A 23,569-nucleotide genomic window follows, 5' to 3' on the forward strand; every position below is an offset into this window, starting at 1 on the left:
TAATATTGACCCTAAAGAGTGGCATTGGATCTTTCCATTGGATCTGTCCTCGATTAACATTAGTCCACAGTGACTCTGTCCTCGGTTAACACTAGTCCACAGTGGATCTGTCCTCGGTTAACACTAGTCCACAGTGGATCTGTCCTCGGTTAACACTAGTCCACAGTGGATCTGTCCTCGGTTAACACTAGTACACAGTGGATCTGTCCTTTGTTAACACTAATCCACAGTGGATCTGCCTCGGTTAACACTAGTCCACAGTGGATCTGTCCTCGGTTAACATTAGTCCACAGTGGATCTGTCCTCGGTTAACACTAGTCCACAGTGGATCTGTCCTCGGTTAACACTAGTCCACAGTGGATCTGTCCTCGGTTAACACTAGTCCACAGTGGATCTGTCCTCGGTTAACACTAGTCCACAGTGGATCTGTCCTCGGTTAACACTAGTCCACAGTGGATCTGTCCTCGGTTAACACTAGTCCACAGTGGATCTGTCCTTTGTTAACACTAATCCACAGTGGATCTGCCTCGGTTAACACTAGTCCACAGTGGATCTGTCCTCGGTTAACACTAGTCCACAGTGGATCTGTCCTCGGTTAACACTAGTCCACAGTGGATCTGTCCTCGGTTAACACTAGTCCACAGTGGATCTGTCCTCGGTTAACACTAGTCCACAGTGGATCTGTCCTCGGTTAACACTAGTCCACAGTGGATCTGTCCTCGGTTAACACTAGTCCACAGTGGATCTGTCCTCGGTTAACACTAATCCACAGTGGATCTGTCCTCGGTTAACATTAGTCCACAGTGGATCTGTCCTCGGTTAACATTAGTCCACAGTGGATCTGTCCTCGGTTAACACTAGTCCACAGTGGATCTGTCCTCGGTTAACATTAGTCCACAGTGGATCTGTCCTCGGTTAACACTAATCCACAGTGGATCTGTCTTCGGGTTAGGGGTTAGGGGTTAGGGAAAATCTGATTTTCAACGGACAAACATTTTTACTGCCCAAAAAGTGTGTGTGTCTGTCTGTCTGTGTCTGAGTCTGTGTGTATTGTGTTTTTTTTCCAATTCTGCTGCAGGCAATTAATCTTTGTTAACCCCCTCCTCTAGAATACTAAGGGCTTTATAACAAGAAAGGTCATTTACCCCTGTCAAAGGCTTCGGCACTGTTTAAGAAGAAAATGCCTCTCCCGGGTATTTTTACAAGAATTAAAGATTATCTCGAATGTAAAATTGCATATTAGGCTATCAGATGTGTGTTGGTCTTTTTTTAATCAGGCTTGATCTTACCAAATGAAGTTGGAAAACAGTTCCAGGGAACGTGCAGATCCTCACATACGGCTTGGAGGTCAGTAATGAGAGGACTACGGAGTGTAATCTTGGCTTCAACTCAACTAGGGCAGAAAGTAAAACATTTCAAAGGTTTTGTGCACAAAGAAGAGATTTCAAATGTCAGATTCCATTTTAGGAAACAAGCATATCCTTGTAAGATGAATAACATTTGTCCAAGGTTTAAAGTGTCCTTCACTCCACAAGCAAATACCAATGGTACAAAACCGTATTGGTTATCACATGGATTAAATGGCCAAGAGTTCAGTGCATTATCTGAACATCATTTTCTCCAGTATGCGGAATATTTGCCAACACATACTGATATCTATAATAGAGTAAGTAACTATTGGTCCTGAAATACTTATAAATTAATGTATGTGAGACATAGACACATTCCACAGGAGGTTTGTGGCACCTTAAGTGAGGAGAATGGGCTCGTGGTAATGGCTGGAGCGAAATTGGTGGAATGGTATCAAATATATGCCATTACATTTGCTCTGTTCTGGCCATTGGGATCACACTTCCCATGTGATCAGGGTTTCACATGTGTAGTTCATGTGATCAGATGTTGCTTTACATGTTGTCACGTTATCACATTACCGTCACATAAGAACACATTAAAACATGTGTTTTTGGAACACTGTTCACAAGTGAAATTCATGGGGTTGTTTCATAAGGGGAGTTCCCAATGTAACCCCCAGACAGGCTATAAATCTCATCTCCCTGCAGGTTATCAGATGGGAATAATACACCATGGCTGCGTCCCAAATGGCTCATTATTCCCTATATAGTGGGACCTGGCCCACAGGGCTTCCATTACAAACAGACACCACTTTATTACTTGGTTTATCCTCTTTAAATCTATAGATGCTTTACACATGTCTCAGGTGCTTTAGAAATGCACAGCCTCAAAACTGCTTCTGTTAGCAATTTGTCTCCAATAAACAATATGTAACTGGAAACGATTGTTTTTTTTATGGTTCAGGAAATTTAGCTCCATAAGGATTTGACGATATCTTTAGCAAAGAATGGCAATCGGCTGTAGCATAGAATAGGACATTTCCTCAGTTATCCTTAGCAACCTCAGAAATTATTCAGAACCCTTCACTTTTCCCACATTTTGTTATGTTACAGCCTCTAAAATGTATTAAATAGTTTTTCCCCATTTCAATCTACACACAATACTCCATAATGACAAAGCAAAATCAGGTTTGCAGAAATGTTTTCAAATTTATTACAAATAAAAAACTGAAATATCACATTTACAGATGTGTTCAGACCCTTTACTCTGTCCTTTGTTGAAACACCTTTGGCAGTGATTACAGCTTCAATTCTTCTTGAGTATAAAGCACTAAAGGAAATAGACATAAAAAAGTCTGCAGGTCCAGACAACCTGGATCCCTACCTCTTAAAGATAGCAGCAGGTATTATTACTGGACCTGTGGCTCACATTTTCAACTTGAGTCTCTTGACCAATTCCATACCCAGAATTTGGAAATCAGCTTATGTCCTCCCACTGCTAAAGAGAGGAGATCCCTCAGATGCTAATAAATCTCCAAATTCCCAATCGTGGCCAAAGTCTATGAACTAGTGAACTTACAGTTAAAAAAGGTCTTATTCAAAAGAACTTGCTTAGTGGGGTGCAGTCTGGCTTTAGATCAGGGCACAGCACCACAACTGCAGCTATGGCAGTGGCAAATGACATCATAAATGCACTTGATAAAAAGCAACATTGTCCTGCTCAGTTTGTTGTTTTATCAAAGGCCTTTGATTCAGATGAACATAATTGTTGCTAGCTAGACTCAGTAAAATTGGTTTCAGTGAAGGGGCAGTAAATTGGTTTAGGAACTATCTTTCTGAAAGAACTTAGTGTGTATATACTGACAAGTCAAGCTTTCTTGAGATTAATAGAGGTGTGCCCCAGGGTTCCATTTTAGCCCCTGTGTTGTTCTCAATTTAAATTAATGATTTGGGAAATGGGATGCAACCAGCAAAGCTGTGTCTATATGCAGATGATACAGTCATATGTTCATGTGCTCCTTCTCTGGTTCAGGTTGTTAAAGAGCTCCACACTGCTTTTCAGTCACTGCAGGCCTCCCTTTATGGTCTCAAACTGGTCTTGAATGTACAAAAAACTAAATTCATGACCTTTACCAGAGCTTGCACTCAGCCAGAGAAGGTTAGCATTGTCACATCAGGTGGCTTATCCATTGAACAAGTGTCATCCTACAAATACCTAGGTATATGGTTGTATGACAAGATGTCCTTTATAGTTCATATGGATAATCTTGTGAGGAAGCTGAAATTGAAATTTAAGTTTTTTATTTTTGTAATTAAGGCTTGCTTCCTGCTGATGGCTAGAAAGAAGCTTGTTCAGGCCACTTTTCTCTCTGTAATTGATTATGGTAGCTTGTTGTATATGCATGCAGCCTCATCTGTCTTACAGAGACTGGGCTCCTTGTGTTTTATTACAAATGTCAAGTCACTCACCCACCATTGTACCAAATGGTAGGTTGGACCTCACTTTCTATGCGCAGAAAGTGAAATGTGTATGTGTTCATGTACAAAGCCCTTTTGAATGAACTCTTTACCTATGTAGTACCCGGTCTGCAAGGTGGTTGCTACTTAAAGTCCCCAGGACATTCACAGTATTACACATGACAGCCTTCTCATCTTGCGCAGCAGAGGCATTGAATAGTCTACAATCCATGCTTCATCTAGATATGTTAGTGCCACAGAATTTAAAATATTGATGGGAGACTGTTACATTTGTAGTATGTTTTAATTCTGTAATGTATTGACTGTTACTGCCTTCTTGGCCAGGTCTCCTTGAAAAAGAGACTCTGGGTCTCAATGGGCTTTTCCTGGTTAAATACAGCTTAAATAAAATACAATGACGCTACAAGCTTGGCACATCTGTATTTGGGGAGTTTGCCCCGTTCTTCTCTGCAGATCCTCTCAAGCTCTGTCAGGTTGGATGGGGAGCATCGCTGCAAAGCTATTTCCGGGTTCAAGTCCAGCTCTGGCTGGGCCACTCAAGGACATTCAGAGACTTGTCCTGAAGCCACTCCTGCGTTGTCTTGGCTGTGTGTTTAGGGTCGCTGTCCTGTTGGAAGGTGAACCTTTGACCCAGTCTGAGGTCCTGAGCGCTCCGGAGCAAGTTTTCATCAAGGATCTCTCTGTACTTTGCTCCATTCATTTTTCCCTTGATTCTGACAAGCCTCCCAGTCCCTGCCACTAAAAACATCCCCACAGCATGATGTTGCCATCACTATGCTTCACCATAGGGATGGTGCCAGGTTTCTTCCAGACATGATGCTTGGCATTCATTCTTGATTTCATCAGACCAGAGAATATTATTTCTCATGGTCTGAGAGTCCTTTAGGTGCCTTTTGGCAAAGTCCAAGTGGGCTGTCATGTGCATTTTACTGAGGAGTGACTTTGGTCTGGCCACTCTACCATACATGCCTGATTGGTGGAATGTTGCAAAGATGGTTCTCCTTCTGGAAGGTTCTCCAATCTCCACAGAGGAACTCTGGAGTGCAGTCTGAGTGACCATCGGGCTCTTGGTCACAACGCTGACCAAAGCTCTTCTCCCCGATTGCTCAGTTTGACCAGGCGGCCAGCTCTATGAAGCGTCTTGGTGATTCCAAACTTACTTCACTTAAGAATGATGGAGGCCACGGTGTTCCTGAGGACCTTCAATACTGCAGAAATGTTTTGGTACCCTTCCTCAGATCTGTGACTCGACACAAATCTGTCTCGGAGCTCTACGGACAATTTCTTCAACCTTATGGCTTGGTTTTTGCTTTGACATGCATTGTCAACTGCGGGACCTTATATAGACAGGTGTGTGCCTTTTCAAACCATGTCCAATCAATTGAATTTACCACAGGTGGATGATTAATGGAAACAGGATACACCTGTGCTCAATTTCAAGTCTCAAAGCAAAGGGTCTGTATACTTATGTAAATAATGTATTTTATTTTTAATACATTTGCTAACATAAAAATTTTTTTTTCATTTTGTCATTATCAAATCAAATCAAATCAAATTTATTTATATAGCCCTTCGTACATCAGCTGATATCTCAAAGTGCTGTACAGAAACCCAGCCTAAAACCCCAAACAGCAAACAATGCAGGTGTAAAAGCACTGGTTATTGTGTGTAGATTGATGTTTTCGCCTTGTCATTATAGTGCATTCGGTAAGTATTCAGACTCCTTGACTTTTTCCACAAATGTTCCTTATTCTAAAAATGGAATGGACTAAAAAAATGGACTAAAACAGGGTTTTTTTCATCATCAATCTACACACAATTCCCCATCATGGCAAAGCGAAACAGGTTTTTAGAAATGTTTTACATATTTACATGAGCATTGTCTCTGTTTCACAAACTGATGGAAAATGTGGATGCCAAATTGCATATCTGAACATTTTGTATCCCAACTCTTGTGAGAGCATCCAAAGAGAACAAAAACAGGCATGTTTTTTTAATAAGCCAATAAGCAGGCTAGGAGTGATGTACTTACAGAGCTCACTGAGAGATGGGTTCTGCCCATAGAGATTGAAAGAGGTCTCATCTTTGTATCCATGCAATTATGGCAGTGGGCTGCTCCATTGAGGCTTCCTTCATTTTAAAGTGGTCAATTTTCTTCTTTTGTGTTTTAAAAAACCTCCAGTGCTGGAGTCCTGAACCAAATATTGTGTCATTAATTTATTGTGGCAACTTTTTATTTTATTTGACATTTTTACCCTTTTTCTCCCCAATTTCGTGGTATCCAATTGTTGTATCTATCTTGTCTCATTGCTACAACTCCCGTACGGGCTCAGGAGAGATGAAGGTTAAAAGTAATGCGTCCTCTGATACACAACTCAACCTAGCCGCACTGCTTCTTAACACAGCGCGCATCCAACCCGGAAGCCAGTCGCACCAATGTGTCGGAGGAAACACTGGCACCTGCGTGCACTGCGCCTGGCCTGCCACAGGAGTCGCTGGTGCGATGAGACATCCCTACTGACCAAGCCCTCCCTAACCCGGATGACGCTAGGCCAATTGTGCATTGCCCCATGGACCTCCCGGTCACGGCCAGTTACGACAGAGCCTGGGCGCGAACCCAGAGACTCTCTGAAGGCACAGCTAGTGCTGCAATACAGCGCCCTTAACCACTGCTCTACCCTGGAGGCCCTTATTGTGGCAACTTGATAGCGGTGTTGAAGACATTTAGAAATCGTATTACTCTATTTGAAGAAGAAGACTATACTCTGATCATTTGCTGATTGCTCCCAAACCATAGGAATCAGCACCCCGTTGACTACTTTAAAATGGTGGAAGCCCTCAATGGCAATGTCCATGCTAAAACGAGTTATATCCAAGTTGAGTCCTCTATACATCTCTATGGTCCTGCCCAATCAATGACATCTTTCCTTATTTATAAACTTTGAAACATTGTTTAACAACCCCCCAATGTGATTGTTCTCATCATCCACCCTAGGTTTCTCTCCTATTCTTAGTGATTATAACAAGCCTCATTCTCCTTGTAGTTCAGGGCTCCCAGGGAGCTGCAGTCAGTCTCTCCACCTTGGCTTTGTTTGAGGAAAAGCCACTGGGGAACATTTACAGAGAAAGTGACACAGAGAGAGTGAGAGGGAGAGGGGGAGAGAGAGACAGCGAAAGAGGGAGAGAAAGACAGAGAGGGACAGAGAGGAGCATAGGGAATGAGGGAGAGAAGTAGAAAAAGAGTGAGACAGAAGAGGTATAGAGCAAGAGGCAGTAGGGCATTCATCTGTACCTGTGGAGAAGATTAAGGGTCTGGATTGTGTGTGATTAATGAGTGGGCTGCTGATTGCTCATCTTCACATTCCCTCCATGAATTACCAGCACACTCGTCAACTGACACATTCAGATCCCTCAAATTGAAAAGAGAGATAGAATGAAAGAGAGAACTAAAGAAAGACAGAGAGAGAGGGAGGGACAGAGATAATGCATTATTCCAATGGTAATAGCCTCAGGTTTTGCTGTAAGCTTTTTATTCACATAACATCTCAACTACAGCAGAAAGCATTCCAATAATATGTGGAGAAGGCTTTGTACTGGGTCCCATTGGGTTGCAAGATACCACTTACACATTCATTTAATTGAATGTTTCATCATTACAACATCATAGTCATAACGTTCTAGAAAACCTTTAATTTACAGTACCAGTCAAATGTTTGGACACACCTACTCATTCAAGGGTTTTAAATTATTTTTACAATTTTCTACATTGCATAATAATAGTGAAGACATCAAAACTATGAAATAACACATTTGGAATCACATAACAGTCTTGGAGTTCCCACATACGTATGCTGATTACTTGTTGGCTGCTTTTCCTTCACTCTGCATTTCAACCATTTCAACTGGGTTGAGTTAGGGTGATTGTGAAGGCCAGGTCATCTGATGCAGCACTCCATCACTCTCCTTCTTGGTCAAATAGCCCTTACACAGCCTGGAGGTGTGATGGGTCATTGTCCTGTCGAAAAACAAATGATAGTCACACTAAGCGCAAACCAGATGGGATGGCGTATCACTGCAGAATGCTGTGGTAGCCGTGCTGGTTAAGTATGCCTTGAATTCTAAATAAATCACAGTGTCACCACCAAAGCACCCGCACACCATCACATCCCCTTCTCCATGCTTCACGGTGGGAACCACACATGCAGAGATCATCCGTTCACCTACTCTGCGTCTCACAGACACGGCGGTTAGAACCAAAAATCTCAAATTTGGACTCATCGGACCAAAGGACAGATTTCCACCGGTCTAATGTCCATTGCTCGTGTTTCGTGGCCCAAGCAAGTCTCTTCTTCTTATTGGTACCCTTTAGTGGTTGTTTTTTTTGCAACAATTTGACCATGAAGGCCTGATTCACGCAGTCTCCTCTGAATATTTGAAGTTGAGCTGTGTCTGGTACTTGAATTCTGTGAAGCATTTATTTGGGCTGCAATCTGAGGTACAGTTAATTAACTATAATAATAATACAATATAATAATATATGCCATTTAGCAGACGTTTTTATCCAAGGTGACTTACAGTCATGTGTGCATACATTCTACGTATGGGTGGTCCCGGGGATCGAACCCACTACCCTGGCATTACAAGCGCCATGCTCTACCAACTGAGCTACAGAAGGACCACTTATCCTCTGAAGCAGAAGTAACTCTGGGTCTTCCTTTCCTGTAGCATTCCTCATGAGAGCCAGTTCCATCATAGCGCTTGAGGATTTTTTTCAACTGCACATTGACATTTTCCGGATTGACTGACCTTCATGTCTTAAAGTAATGATTGACTGTCATTTTTCTTTGCTTATTTGAGCTGTTCTTGCCATAATATGTACTTGGTGTTTTACCAAATAGGGCTATCTTCTGAATACCACCCCAACCTTGTCACAACACAACTGATTGGCTCAAATGCATTAAGAAGGAAAGAAATTCCACAAACTGACTTTTAACAAGGCACACCTGTTAATTGAAATACATTCCAGGTGACTACCTCATGAAGCTGGTTGAGAGAATGCCAAGAGTGAATCTCAAATATAAAATATATTTTGATTTGTTTAACACTTTTTTGGTTACTACATGACTCCATACGTGTAATTTCATAGTTTTGATGTTTTCACTATTATTCTACAATGTAGAAAATAGTACAAATAAAGAAAAATCCTTGAATAGTAGGTGTCCAAACTTTTGACTGGTACTGTTTATATACTTTAAAATTCAAAATCAAATAGCAAATATAGCCTTGGTATGACCTTAAAACAATTACATATAGCTCCCCCGGTTTAGAATGGGTTAGACTGTTATGGGATAAAGCCCATTGCTAAGCAGGTTGGCAGCATTGTGGAATATGTAGCAAGTGCCAATAATGGCATATCAAACACATTGCTTTTAAGCCAAGGTGTTGATAATCTTAAGAAACAATGAATGCTGATACATGTTTCCATGCTCTAAGCTTCTCTGCCTTGTGCCTTATTAGTTGTCGAATTGAATTGCACATGTGATACGTAGGATGAAGAGCTTAGGCACACAACTATATGTGTATACAAATAAAACAATATGCTAAATACTTTCCCAGGTGAATGCTGCTAGTTGAGGATGCTAATGAAAATATAGACAGAGTATAGACATCATGTTTAATACATGCAGTATTTCAGTTATTGTTACATGAGAGACAGCACTCCCCATCCATTTGTATACAACTATTTACTTTGTTAACCAAACACATTTCTTAGAATAAAAGTTCATGATATTGGCAGTGCTTAGTCCATCTTGCAATATGGCCCAGTTATGTTGAAAACATTATTGCCTAGTATTGAGCATTTATGGAAGAATGTGTCAGGGAGAGAGAGAGAGAGAGAGAGGGGAGATAGAATGAATGAGAGACAGTTGAGGAAAGACAGGGAGAGAGCTAAAGATACAGTATATCCTATGCCCCAGCCTCCTAGCCTGTGCCAATCTCTCTAAGTGGAAGTGTCAGGGTGCCTTAGCCACAACACTGAAAACTTAATCACAGCGCATCAGAGAGCTATAGGGAGGTGGAGCTGAGGAGACCAATCAAACATTTACGGCAAATTTTTACTGAGTCTAATGCTCCCCTCTCGACTCTCATTACTGTGTTTCACTGCCTCGCCGACAGCCCTGCTCTCTTCTCCCCGTTTTGTTTCCAGGGATGTCTTATTTAGGCACACAAGGGCCTGGGTAATAGAGGAGGAAAGTGACGAGGTTTCTGGGCTACAGTCAGAGGCCCCCATTAGTTTTCCCTGGGAGAACTCATTCGTGCTTTGCATTTCAAATTCTGTGTGTTTTTTTGCATCAGAGGCCAGACACGAGCATCCTCCCTGTAGGCTACCGCGGCCGCTAGCAGTTACCACTGATGGATCAATAGTTTAGGAATCACAGGAAAGTCAATTACACGGGCTATTTTTGGGTAGTAAAAAAAGCCTAGGAGTCATTAAGGAGATAATGTCATGTCAACCTTATCCAGCAGGGAGAGCAATGCAGGCATGGCCAGTGGATATGCAATTTGTCTGCCTTTGTCACACGAGCCTGCTCCTCTTGAGCAGAGGAGGCTGTTGACTGTGTAGTCGTCTGGTAAACAATGGGACGGAGAGAGCCCTCTCTTCAGGGAACCTCAATCTCCAAAGCTGGAGTCAAAATCGCCACGTGGCGTCAGGATTTATTTCACATCGAATTGCTCAGAGCCAACAAAAGATGAAACTGCCGCCATTCCAACATAGAGGAAATTGTTAGGTAGGTGTTTTGTGTGTGTGTGCTTTTGTGCCAGACAAAAGAGTATACCACAAAACAGTTGGAAGGAAAAGTATAGTATAGAGTGACCTTGACTGATATTTTCTAGATGCAGTGGGTTTGAAACGTTTTCAGGTTGACTATGCCACATCAATACGATAACGTCCATCTTAGTGCACTCTTCATTTTAAATTTGATTCAGCATATAGGTGTCAAAGTGTATATATCTTGTAAATAGCCAAATATGGTTGTAGCAATAAAGAAGCAATTTTATCAACAAGTTGATGATTTCCTCTCAATTATAGTTTTGCTAAACCAGGGACAGGCAACTACATTCAGCCGCAGGCCGATGTTTGTCGGAGGAAATGGTCGGAGGTAGGGTTGCAAATCAAGGGTATATAAACTACCAGAATGTTGATATCGTTCAAGGATTTTATGTAATCTATCACAAGATATCTAGTGGACATTTTGGGTACTTCAGATTTGTACAAGGGCCTGTAATTATCTCTGGTCCTCTGTGTGGCATTATTACATGTAAAATATATGAAATAATTAAATAGAAAAATGAATGACAAAGCTGTAAAACATCCTATACATAAACCATCAACTTAGTGAATACCATTTGTGTTTAATATGAGGGTTTCAGCATGAAATAAAACATGTTTTACACACTTTTATTTATTTTACTATGTCAGTACGTATTTGTTGTCAATGTTTTGCCGTCAAACTGGTGGCAGTTGTGAAAACTGTCAGCAGTTGGAAGAGTTACAGAGTTATTATTTAGGCAATTTTTTCCTGAACCATATGGTCTATGTACTATAAACTCATGGACAATATGGATAATATATATTATAAAACACTAATACTATATACAGGGGTGAAAGTAGATTTAATGTATTAACGGTGTCCCAAGTTCCACACAAATATATATTTTTTACAATAAATTAGAAAAATGACAGGGTAGCCTACTCTGCTGACTCTGACAAACAGTGAAGTCTGATCTGTATAATCGGCGTATGAAAAGGTGGGACACAAATACAACATGACGTCCATCTAACCTGGAGGAGGAAATTAGTGTTCAAAAACCAATGAAAGTGTCACTGACCCAATGATGACGACAGTGAATATGCACCACACTGAGGATATGGCCGATGTTCTACGCTGGTGCCGATAAGATTTGATTCATTAAGTTAAGCATTTTGATAACCAAACGACAGATTGGAGTCATTTCATTGTCATCTCTTTACAGCAATAGAGATTGGCTTTCCAAACAGTTTTTCCGCAATTGTATTTTTAAATATTGCCATACGCCTGGCTGGGTCTCTCTGATTTTCACTGACAGTCGCAACTCAACAATCATCTATTTGGTATTTGCAGCTCGCTCTGCGCAAATTGCGGGCCTTTCTGACTGTAGGCAATGCAATTTAAAACAACCCACATATTATTTTTTTAAAGAAGCTAATGATTCTCTGTGGCCAAATCATGATTTCTGATGTAGTAGCCTATTTGTTATGCTTTTATTTATTTCTGTGTAGACAGGAGTAAGCTAATTGGAGTATTGGCAATTTAATATGCCTTCTAATGTGGCATAAACACAACCAGTCATGATGTTTTCATCATCCTGTATGCTGCCTGCACACATTCCTCCACTCACAAAATTATTTCAGCATCCAACCCCCAACAGTGCACTGTGCACCGGCAATTTGATGACTAGAAAGTGACATATGTTACGAAACACCTACATGTATTGTAATGACGTTCTGTGATTATCATTAGGTTTACACGTGTAGCCTGAATTGATGCATCCACTGTTGTCCAATCACGCCTCGGTATCAGCCACTCACCTCTGCCTTGTCCACAGGCATCTCGGCCACTCAAGTGTACTCCTCAAACCACAATGCAATTTGTAGCATATACCACCTGGTGTCCTGCCAATTCGTACACTGTTCGTGTGTCTGACATGCAGTAATGTTAAGTAATGGTGTCGTAACCTATAGGTTTTTGGGGCATGTTGTATTAATTGTGATAAGCTCATGTTTTACCGGTACCCGGACCATACCGCCTTACTGCATTTAAAAAAAGTTATTAAAGTATAAATGACCAAGCTTATGATAGATTGCCATATAAGTTATTCAAGTATAAATTACCAAATTTATGATAGATTTCTATAGAGTTTCTGTTAATTACCAAAATTACTGAAGATTCTGGAAACTGTAGTAAACTACTGGTAGCTTTGCAACCCTAGTGGTGTGGCCGGAATATAAGGGTATACTCATATGCTGTACAACATGTGAGGAAAAAGGTAAACTGGCTACTCAGCCATCTGCACAAATCTTTCTGTATATCATTGAGATACCAGTAACATGATAATGTGCAGTGTGCATGACAGACCAGGTGTAGTGAGCAATAGGCTCCCCTGATGTCAAATTAATGTACTCTGCATTGGCCTGCCTCTCAGGTTAGTGATTCATTTTATCTCTATTTCTGATTTTTGTGACTCTCTTTGGCTGGAAAAATGGCTGTGTTTTTCTGTGACTTGGCTCTGACCTAACATTATCGTTTGTGGTGCTTTCGCCGTAAAGCTTATTTGAAATTGGACACTGTGGTGGGATTAACAAGAAGTGTATCTTTAAAATGGTGTGAAATACTTCTATGTTTGTATGGTTGTTTTGAATTTGGCGCCCTGCACTTTCACTGGCTGCTGTCATATCGATCCCGTTAGCGGGATCTCAGCCCTAAGAGGATATATTAATGGGTGCATGCTTATTAGTAACTGGAATAAGCAATTTCATAAATGTGTCAAGTGCAGATTCTTGTTGCTCCTCATTACACACAGACCAGGTCTTTTTTTTTTTTTTACATCTTCAACATAGGAATCACTACAATACTTCGTATATGACCTCTTATACACTATATTAGGCCCAGCCTTTGGAACTTTGGTTTTCCTAGATATGGCTACTATATTATGATCACTACAACCGATGGATTTGGATACTTCTTTAGAGCACATTTCTGCAGCATTAGTAAAGACGGGCTCAATACAAGTGGATGATTTCATTCCTGTGATGTTTGTAAATACCCTGGTAGGTTAACTGATAACCTGAACCAGGTTACATTTACTTGTTACAGTTTTTTTACAGCTAGACTAAACAAACGTTTTCAATGCTGCAGGAGATGTTTTTTTTGCTCTATACTGGGACAATGTGGACCGCCTGAACTTTCAATGTAGCAACTGTTTGCTTGCAGAGGGGGCAAAGTGGCTACTCTAAGCAAACAAGTAGAAAACTTACACAAGCTACTGGGGAATCCATGCCCGCCTACTTTCTCTTTATCTTCTACTCCAGAAGCTGGACGCCGCTTTGGCCTGGTGAGAGTGTCGCTGCTGTGTCAAATCTCCACAGCCTTGAGGGTGTCTGAGACTCCGGCCCCTTCATCAGCTACGGAGGATTCTAAGGCTGGCTCGGGCCTTCGTGCACCACCTCCCATCTTTCCTAGATGGGTCTTCTAAACCATTCGAGGCAAAAGAATGTTCAAACCTCCTCAGCCATTTCACCAGCTGTTGTCATCGGCAGCTCTATCGTGAAAAACATCTTGGTTCCCGGAGCAAAAATCTGGAGCATGAGTACAGGACATTACAAGGCTGCTTCCTGCCGTTCTATGACAGCTGCCGGGGGCTAATGCTGTCGTAGTCCATGTGGGGTCAAACTACATTAGAAGTGCTAGCTTGGAATGGCTGAAAATATATTTTGAAGAATTGATTTTAGCTCTGAAAGATCCGAAAAAGCAGTCAATTATTTCAGGCTCGGTACCATCATTGGACCGTGGTTGTGAAAGATTCAGCAGGCATTACATACCTGGCTGAAAGACTAATATAAGTCTTTTGGCACATATTTTTTACATAACTTTAACACCTTTTGGAAACAGAAGATGCTCTACATGAAGTCCATCCAAATCATCTTGACTCCTGGACCCTGTCCTCGCATTTCAAGGCTGCGTTGAGACAATGACTTATCAGTGACCCATGCCCTGCTCAGATAATCCCTACCATTGTGTTGGTGAGTTGTCATAGTGCTGCTTCAAATATACATTGTCCCAGGGATGTTGGCAGTCATAATGTAAGTAACCTAACGTATGTCCCTCCAACTCCCCTAAATGTCAATCCTACAGCTATTGTATGCAGTAATCATGTGCCTATCAACCTGAGATATACTGTTAGCACTGAGGCTATGTGCCCTAGTAGGAAGTCCACTGTGTGCAGCCCACCCGGAACTATTATCTCAAACATAAAGGTCACTGTCATGTCTATCTCTGATAAGCCTTCCAGTAAAAACAATCAAGAATCCCAGAAAAGTGCGAAAACAGCCCACATTAACATATATAGACTAAGAAACTAGGTTCATGAAATTGTTAACTTTCTAGTAACAGATAACATTCATATACTGACCATCTCTGAAACTCACTTCGATAATACATTTGATGATTCAGTGGTAGCAATACATGGTTTCAAAATTGGAAAGCCAATTGTGGAGGTGTTGCTGTGTATGTTCAGAGTCATATTCCTGTAAAGCTTAGAGAGGATCTCATGAACACAAGCATTTTGCTACATCCGCAATAACGTCTGCTAAATATGTGTATGTGAGCAATAACATTTTATTTTATTTTATTTGATGTCAAATGCTGTTAAAGTAATATTGCAAGTCCGTGCCGTAGAAACAAGCAGTATATCATGGGGCAGTTAGCCAAAACTTTGGTTAACAAGTTAGGGAGAAACAGGTAGCAGGAGCAGTCGCTAACCAACAAGCAGCGTGAATAAGCTGCATGAACGAGTAGCGTTATAGTCTTCCTTAAGAACCCAACCAATATTGTCCCACTGTCATTCAGTCATATATATGACATTCTTACCTGCCACCCCTTATCATCCCTCTGTCCTCCTTTCTGTATAGTTATGGGCCTTGGGGACACTCGAGAACAGTGCTTTGTCATGTGCCTTAAAGGTGAAACAAATTGGATTCGCTAGTCAGCTGAATGTAAATCTTCCTTAATAATCGCTCTCATACGATCTCGTCCTCAGATCAGACATCGTTCTCTCTCACACGGTCTCGTCCTCAGATCAAACATCGTTCTCTCTCAACCGGTCTTGTCTCAGATCAGATATTGTTCTCTCTCACACAGACTCGTCCTCAGATCAGACATCGTTTTCTCTCAAACGGTCTCGTCCTCAGATCAGAAGTGTGTTCTCTCTCACATGGTCTCGTCCTCAGATCAGACATTGTTCTCTCTCACATGGCTGTGTTTATATGCTGTACTGTATGTTCTGTGCTGTGATGAATAAAGTCTGGCTTTGTTTCAGTCCCACCACCAACTCATCTCTTTAATTTCTCTCTCTCTCTCTCTCTCTCTCTCTCTCTCTCTCTCTCTCTCTCTCTCTCTCTCTCTCTCTCTCTCTCTCTCTCTCTCTCTCTCTGTCTCTCTCTCTCTCTCTCCTCTCTCTCTCTCTCTCCAACCCCTCTCTCTCCCTCTGTCTCTCTCTGTCTCTCTCTCCCACCCCACCTTCTCTCTTTCTCTCGCTCTCCCCCACCCCACTCTCTCTCTCACCCCCCTCTCTCCACCCCCTCTCTCTGGCAGGAGGTTAGGAAGTGCAGCTCAGTTTCCACCTCATTTTGTGGGCAGTGTGTACATAGCCTGTCTTCTCTTGAGAGCTAGGTCTGCCGACGGCAGCCTTTCTCAATAGCAAGGCTATGCCCACTGAGTCTATACATAGTCAAAGCTTTCCTTAAGTTTGGGTCCGTCACAGTGGTCAGGTATTCTGCCACTGTGTACTCTCTGTTTAGGGCCACAATAGAATTCTAATTTGCTCTGGTTTTTTGTTTAGTCTTTCCAATGTGTGAAGTAATTATCTTTTTGTTTTCTCATGATTTGGTTGGGTCTAATTGTGTTGCTGTTCTGAGGCTCTGTGGGATGTGTTTGTGTTTGTGAACCGAGCCCTAGGACCAGCTTGCTTAGGGGACTCTTCTCCAGGTTCATCTCTCTGTTAAGTGATGGCTTTGTTATGGAAGGTTTGGGAATCACTTCCTTTTAGTTGGTTGTAACGTCTCTTCTCTGGAATTTGATAATTAGCCGGTATCGGCCTAATTCTGCTCTGCATACATTATTTGGTGTTCTACGTTGTACACAGAGGATATTTTTGCAGAATATGGCATGCAGAGTCTCAATTTGGTGTTTGACCCTTGTGAATTCTTGGTTGGTGAGCAGTCCCATATAGGCCTAATGGGTTCTATAACTGATTCAAGTATTTTTAGCCAGATCCTAATTGGTATTTCGAATTTTATGCTCCTTTTAGGTGGCATACAATGCCCTTCTTGCCCTGTCTCTCAGATCGTTCACAGCTTTGTGGAAGTTACCTGTGGAGCTTATGTTTAGGTCTAGATGGAATTTGTATTTGTGGTCCTGGCGCCTGGACCTTTTTTGGAACACCATAATTTTGGTCTTACTGAGATTTACTGTCAGGGCCCAGGATTGGCAGAATCTGTGCAGAAGATCTAGGTGCTGCTGTAGGCCCTCCTTGGTTGGTGACAGAAGCAACAGATCATCAGCAAATTTTAGTAGGGTGAGGTTGGGTGCTGCAGACTTTTCTCGTGCCATCGCCAATTCGTTTGATATATATCTTGAAGAGGGTGGAGCTTAAGCTGCATCCCTGTCTCACACCACGGCCCTGTGGGAAGAAATGTGTGTGTTTTTTGCCTATTTTAACCGCACACTTGTTGTTTGTGTACATGGATTTTATAATGTCATATGTTTTTCCCCCAACACCACTTTCCATCAATTTGTATAGCGGACCCTCATGCCAAATTGAGTCAAAGGCTTTTTTGAAATCAACAAAGCTTGAGAAGACTTTGCCTTTGTTTTGGTTTGTTTATTTGTCAGGGTGTGCAGGGTGAATACTTGGCCTGTTGTATGTTTTGGTAAAAAGCCAATTTGACATTTGCTCAGTACATCGTTTTCACTGAGGAAATGTACGAGTCTGCTGTTAATGATAATGCAGAGGATTTTCCCAAGGTTGCTGTTGATGCATATCCCACGGTAGTTATTGGGGTCAAATTTGTCTCCACTTTTGTGGATTGAAGTAATCAGTCCTTGGTTCCAAATATTGGGGAAGATGCTAGAGCTAAGGATTATGTTTTAGTATAGCCAATTGGAATTTGTCATCTGTATATTTTATCATTTCATTGAGGATATCATCAACACCACAGGTCTTTTGGGGTTGGAGGTTTCATTTGAGGTAATTGTCGAATCCAATGGGTTCTGGTGGTCTTTAATAGTTGATTCTAAGATTTGTATTTGATCATGTTTTTGCTGTTTGTTCTATGTAAAACTCTCTCTCTCGCTCTCTCTCTCTCTCTCTCTCACTCCCTCTCTCTCTCTCTCTCTATATATATATATATATATACCTACAGAGGTTGTTCAGTTGAGCTTGGCTGAGGACCAGAGAATGAGCATCTCCACGGTAACAGTAGGCCTCAGCACCGTGCTGTCCTGTGCCATCCAGGGGACGCTGCGGCCACCAATCATCTGGAAGAGGAATGGGATAATACTCAACTTCCTGGACCTGGAGGATATCAATGTGAGTCCTAGGCAGGAGCAATTGGCTGTTTCAGAGGGTATAAAGGGGAAGTTCAGTCATTTTCTTTGTAAAATCTTGATGTTAAATGGTTCCTCACCCTGAATGTAGTCCATGGCCCAGGAGAAAATGCTGAACATACCCTTTAAGTTGTAAAGCTACATATCATGTTTTGACATGAATTAAGTCATGCTACTATGAGCCTATCTGCTCATGCTAACCCTACAAAATATGGTTGTGATTAACACAAGCAGAGGCCTCCACCCCAAAACTGCAGATGTGAGTTTGTGTAACCCTTTTTTCCATCTTTACATTTAAAGGGGCTTTTCAAGGTGAAACACTGAACAAGTGTCCAACATTGTGAACTTTGTGTTTAGAAACGCTGCTTTTAAGACATTTATAATTGGGCTTTTGATTAATATTTGATCATCCTCAGAACATGTCTCAGCAGGGGCTCTTCACATTGGTTTAAAACAATGAATCAATAACGTTAGATAAAGATTCACAGAAAATAAGTAAGAAATGCTAATTCCCATTAACCCAATTTATGCATCTTCTTCTCCCAGCCTGTTTAAAAAACAAAACAAACAGGCCTGTGTTTTTCCTCTTGCTTTGAATCATTGGTTCTAATTGTAAATCATGTAATGATTTGGGTCTCAGGAGCTCTGCCAGGTGTCTTGCTGAACTCAAAGAGCACAAACCATATTAAAATGATTTTTTTGTGCAAATCCCAGCATGGCAATACATGGGAATTGGGCTTGGCTGCATGTGGTTAATGAACTATAGAGCGGCAGTGGCGGCGAGCTGTTTAGTTCAACTGCACAGCTGACAGCATGGGACTGTGTTTATCCATCCACCAGCTAATTAGAATTCTCTAATTGAATGTTAATGAATTGGCCAGAGAGCCAATAAACAATGACATGCAGGACAACTGGCATGTGCTTAGGCGGGGTCGCGCTGAGGACAAGGAAGTGGGAGAAAACAAGGTCCTCTGTGTAACATGAGACTACTACTGTTTCCATGGAGTTAGGTTATGCAGTGATAAATAGTGTGTGAAGACAATTACAATTGTCACTAATGAATAATTATAAATAATAACTTTTACGAACATGAAGGGGTGCACGATAAGAAATGTGCCCTTCAGCATAATGTGTTTCCATGTAATCCTTAGGATGTGTTACACCCTTTTAATGCTCAGAGTCTGCATGGGAAGTGTTGCCTGCTATTGTGTAATACCATTGCATCTCAATGAAGAACAAAGAATAGAAAGCATACTGATCGAAGGCCTTGTGTGTGATTTGTCGCTGTGACATGGTGAGGTTGGACCCAGGTGCAGAGAAGAGCCCAGACGAAGAATCCGTGTATAAATATAATACTTTACTGAGAAATGGTAACAGAAACACTTACACCCAACCTAGAGACATTGAAAGTATCTTTCTTCTGGAACCTATTTACACAAATATGCACTCAACAAAAACTAGCCATACCTTGCTGTGCTGGGCCCAGTCAGATCTTTGACACATTCACCGACTCCCCTGTTGAAAGATCAGCCACAAAACTTTGGCACCATTGTAACAGGTTGCAATCAAGCCCTGGTCTCCAGCATGGGAACAGAAGAGGACTACATGGTGCAGTAGTCTCAGGGTGGACTACTCCAAATCATCTTGGTTCTGACACACACACACACACACACACACACACACACACACACACACACACACACACACACACACACACACACACACACACACACACACACACACACACACACACACACACACACACACACACACACACACACACACACACACACACAAATTGAGACACCTTCGGTCATTCATAACCCATCCATAAAGGCTCTATATCACATTATGCTGTACTTAATTGAACATCAGACACCTTTGGTCATTTTATAACACATACATAAATGCCTTATATCAAATAGTGCTGTATTTACTATAAAGTCAGAAACCTTTGGTCATTCATAACACACATAAAGGCTTAGTGAGGTAAACACAAATGTATTACAACTTAGGGAATTATCACTAACAGCTCAAACAAATTGATTTAGATTTTTACATTAAAAAAACTACAAATACATGAAGTTTCAAAAAGTCCAGCAATGCAATTACATTGAACATTACACAGGGCTGTGAATAGTGTAGCTTGTCGCTGAGCTGGCAGACAAATGGATCTTGCCTCTTCCTGATGGAGATACTGCATGTTGGTAACAACAAAGAAAGTTAGCAGATCTGTTAGGAAATGCCTTTGTCAAACCATCTGGATAAGGGCATTTATGTGCTGCGGCTTCCTTCATGATCTGGCATCTGTAAATTGGTATAGAATCAGCTTGATCCCCGCTATCGAAGACACTTGGACATTCTTAGTTAATATTTTCAGTGGTGTCGTTAACAAACACACCCCCATAAAGAAAATGTGAATTAAAAACAGGTTCAGCCCCTGGTTCGACCATGATCTGGCAGAGTTACTCCACCTCAAGAATTCCATTTGGCAAGTCGCTTGGCACACGCATACTCAGGCTGACCGGCTCTCATTCAGGCAAATTAGAAATAAGTACACTCAGGCTATCCAGAAGGCCAAACTTAATTACTTTAAGGAGCAGTTCTCTCTCTGTGGGTCTAACCCAAGAAGTTCTGGAAAATGGTGATCTGGAGAATAAACCCTCCTCACAGCTGCCCATGTCCCTTAATGTTGATGATGTGGTTGTTACTGACAAGGAGCACATGGCTGGGCTCTTTAATCACCACTTCATTAAGTCAGGATTCCTATGCGCCTCAGCCATGCCTCCTTGCCTGCTCCTCCCTCTTTTTCCTCTGCCACGCTACAAAGTTTCTCCTTGCAGGCGGTCACTGAGTCTGAGGTGCTAAAGGAGCTCCTTAACCTCTAGCGACGAGCAATCCCGTATCCGGGAGCGTAATCATAGCCTCAAGCTCATTACCATAACGCAACGTTTCCTATTCATGAAAATCGCAAATGAAAAGAAATAAATATATTCAAACACAAGCTTAGACTTTTGTTAACAACACTGTCATCTCAGATTTTCAAAATATGCTTTTCAACCAAAGCTACACAAGCATTCAGCAGGCAACATTTTCACAAAAACAAGAAATGCATTAAAATAAAATTATTTACCTTTGAAGAACTTCGGATGTTTTCAATGACGAGACTCTTAGTTAGATAGCAAATGTTCATTCTTTCCAAAAATATTATTTGTGTAGACAAAATAGCTCCGTTTTGTTCATCACGTTTGGCTAAGAAAAAGACCGGAAAATGCAGTCACTTACAACGCCGAACTTTTTTCCAAATTAGCTCCATAATATCGACAGAAACATGGTGAACGTTGTTTAGAATTAATCCTCAAGGTGTTTTTCACATATCTATTCGATAATCTATCAGTGGTGGCAGTTGGCTTCTCATCAGAAGCAAAACGGAAAAATACTGCAGCTGGAGATTACGCAATAATTGCGACGGAGGACACCAAGCGACCACCTGGTAGATGTAGTCTCTTATGGTCAATCTTCCAATGATATGCCTACAAATACGTCACAATGCTTTCAACACCTTGGGGAAGCGACAGAAAGCCTAAGCTCATTCGTGGCCCATTCACAGCCATATAAAAAGTCATTATCATGAGGCGGTTTCAAAAAATGCGGCACTTCCTGATTGGATTTTTATTTGTTTTTTTTCTGTGACATCAATTCTGTGGCACTCACAGACAATATCTTTGTAGTTTTGGAAACGTCAGAGTGTTTTCTTTCCAAAGCTGCCAATTATATGCATTGTCGAGCATCTTTTCGTTACAAAATATCTTGTTTAAAACGGGAACGTTTTTCATCCAAAAATTTAAATTAGCGCCCCCTATATCCAAGAAGTTAAACTTGACCCCCAAAAAACATCTGGTTCAGATGGTTTAGACCCTTTCTTCTTTGAGGTTGCTGCCCCTATCCTCGCCAAGCCTATCTCTGACCTTTTTAACCTGTCTCTCCTCTCTGGGGAGGATCCCACGGTGCGTCCTTTATTTAACCTCTTGCTCCTACCTGGCTCGCAGGCGTCCGATCTAGAGCTCTGGAAATACAAATGCGCTACGCTAAATGCTAATAGTATTAGTTAAAACTCAAACGTTCATTAAAATACACATGCAGGGTATTGAATTAAAGCTACACTCGTTGTGAATCCAGACAACAAGTCAGATTTTTAAAATGCTTTTCGGCGAAAGCATGAGAAGCTATTATCTGATAGCATGTAACAACCCAAAAGACCCGCAGGGGACGTAAACAAAATAATTAGCATAGTCGGCGCTACACAAACCGCACAAATAAAATATAAAACATTCATTACCTTTGAACATCTTCTTTGTTGGCACTCCTAGATGTCCCATAATCACTATTGGGTCTTTTTTCGATTAAATCGGTCCATATATAGCCTAGATATTGATCTATGAAGACTGTGTGATAAATGGAAAAAAATAGCGTTTCATAACGTAACGTCATTTTTTTTAATTCAAAAAGTCGACGATAAACTTTCACAAAACACTTCGAAATACTTTTGTAATGCAACTTTAGGTATTAGTAAACGTTAATAAGCGATCAAATTAATCACGAGACTAAGTGTTTTCTATAGGGGTCCATCTTGAAATACTGTCAGTGTATTTCTCAACCAAAATATCCGGTCGGAGACCTGAAGAAAAAGCCTGTCTCTTGTTCGTTTGACCAAGAAACAAAGAATTTACTTTACTTTATTTACTTGGCCAAAGCTTTTGATATGCTAGACCATTCCATTCTTGTGGGACGGCTAAGGAGTACTGGTGTCTCTGAGGGGTATTTGGCCTGGTTTGCTAACTACCTCTCTCAAAGAGTGCAGTGTATAAAGACAGAACATCTGCTGTCTCAGCCAATACCTGTCACCAAGGGAGTACCCCAAGGCTCGATCCTAGGCCCCACACTCTTCTCAATTTACCTCAACAACATAGTTCAAGCATTAGGAAGCTCTCTCATCCGGTTATATGCGGTTGGTAGCCTTATACTCAGCTGGCCCCTCCCAGGATTTTGTGTTAAACGCTCTACAACAAAGCTTTCTTAGTGTCCAACAAGCTTTCTTTTCCCTTAACCTTGTCTTGAACACCTCCAAAACAAAAGTAATGTGGTTTGGTAAGAAGTATGCCCTCTCCCCACTGGTATGATTACTAACTCTAAGTGTTTAGAGCTTTAGGTAGTCACCTTATACAAGTACTTGAAAGTATGGCTAGACAGTACACAATTCTTCTCTCAGCAGATATCAAAGCTGCAGGCTAAGGATAAATCTAGACTTGGTTT

The 23,569-nt window shown here is 41.3% G+C and overlaps 1 protein-coding gene across 2 annotated transcripts in view; it reads left to right on the plus strand.

The window, feature by feature from the left end:
- Positions 1–23,569, plus strand: part of LOC124013740 (follistatin-related protein 4-like) — a 293,669-nt gene that overhangs the window by 230,253 nt on the left and 39,847 nt on the right. For both annotated transcript variants that reach the window (XM_046328219.1, XM_046328228.1), the window contains exon 7: positions 18,073–18,239. In XM_046328219.1, coding sequence (XP_046184175.1) covers positions 18,073–18,239 — 167 coding nt within the window. The remainder of the gene's footprint in view (positions 1–18,072; positions 18,240–23,569) is intronic.

This window comes from Oncorhynchus gorbuscha, linkage group LG02, assembly GCF_021184085.1.
Source record: "Oncorhynchus gorbuscha isolate QuinsamMale2020 ecotype Even-year linkage group LG02, OgorEven_v1.0, whole genome shotgun sequence".
NCBI classification, from domain to species: Eukaryota; Metazoa; Chordata; class Actinopteri; order Salmoniformes; family Salmonidae; genus Oncorhynchus; species Oncorhynchus gorbuscha.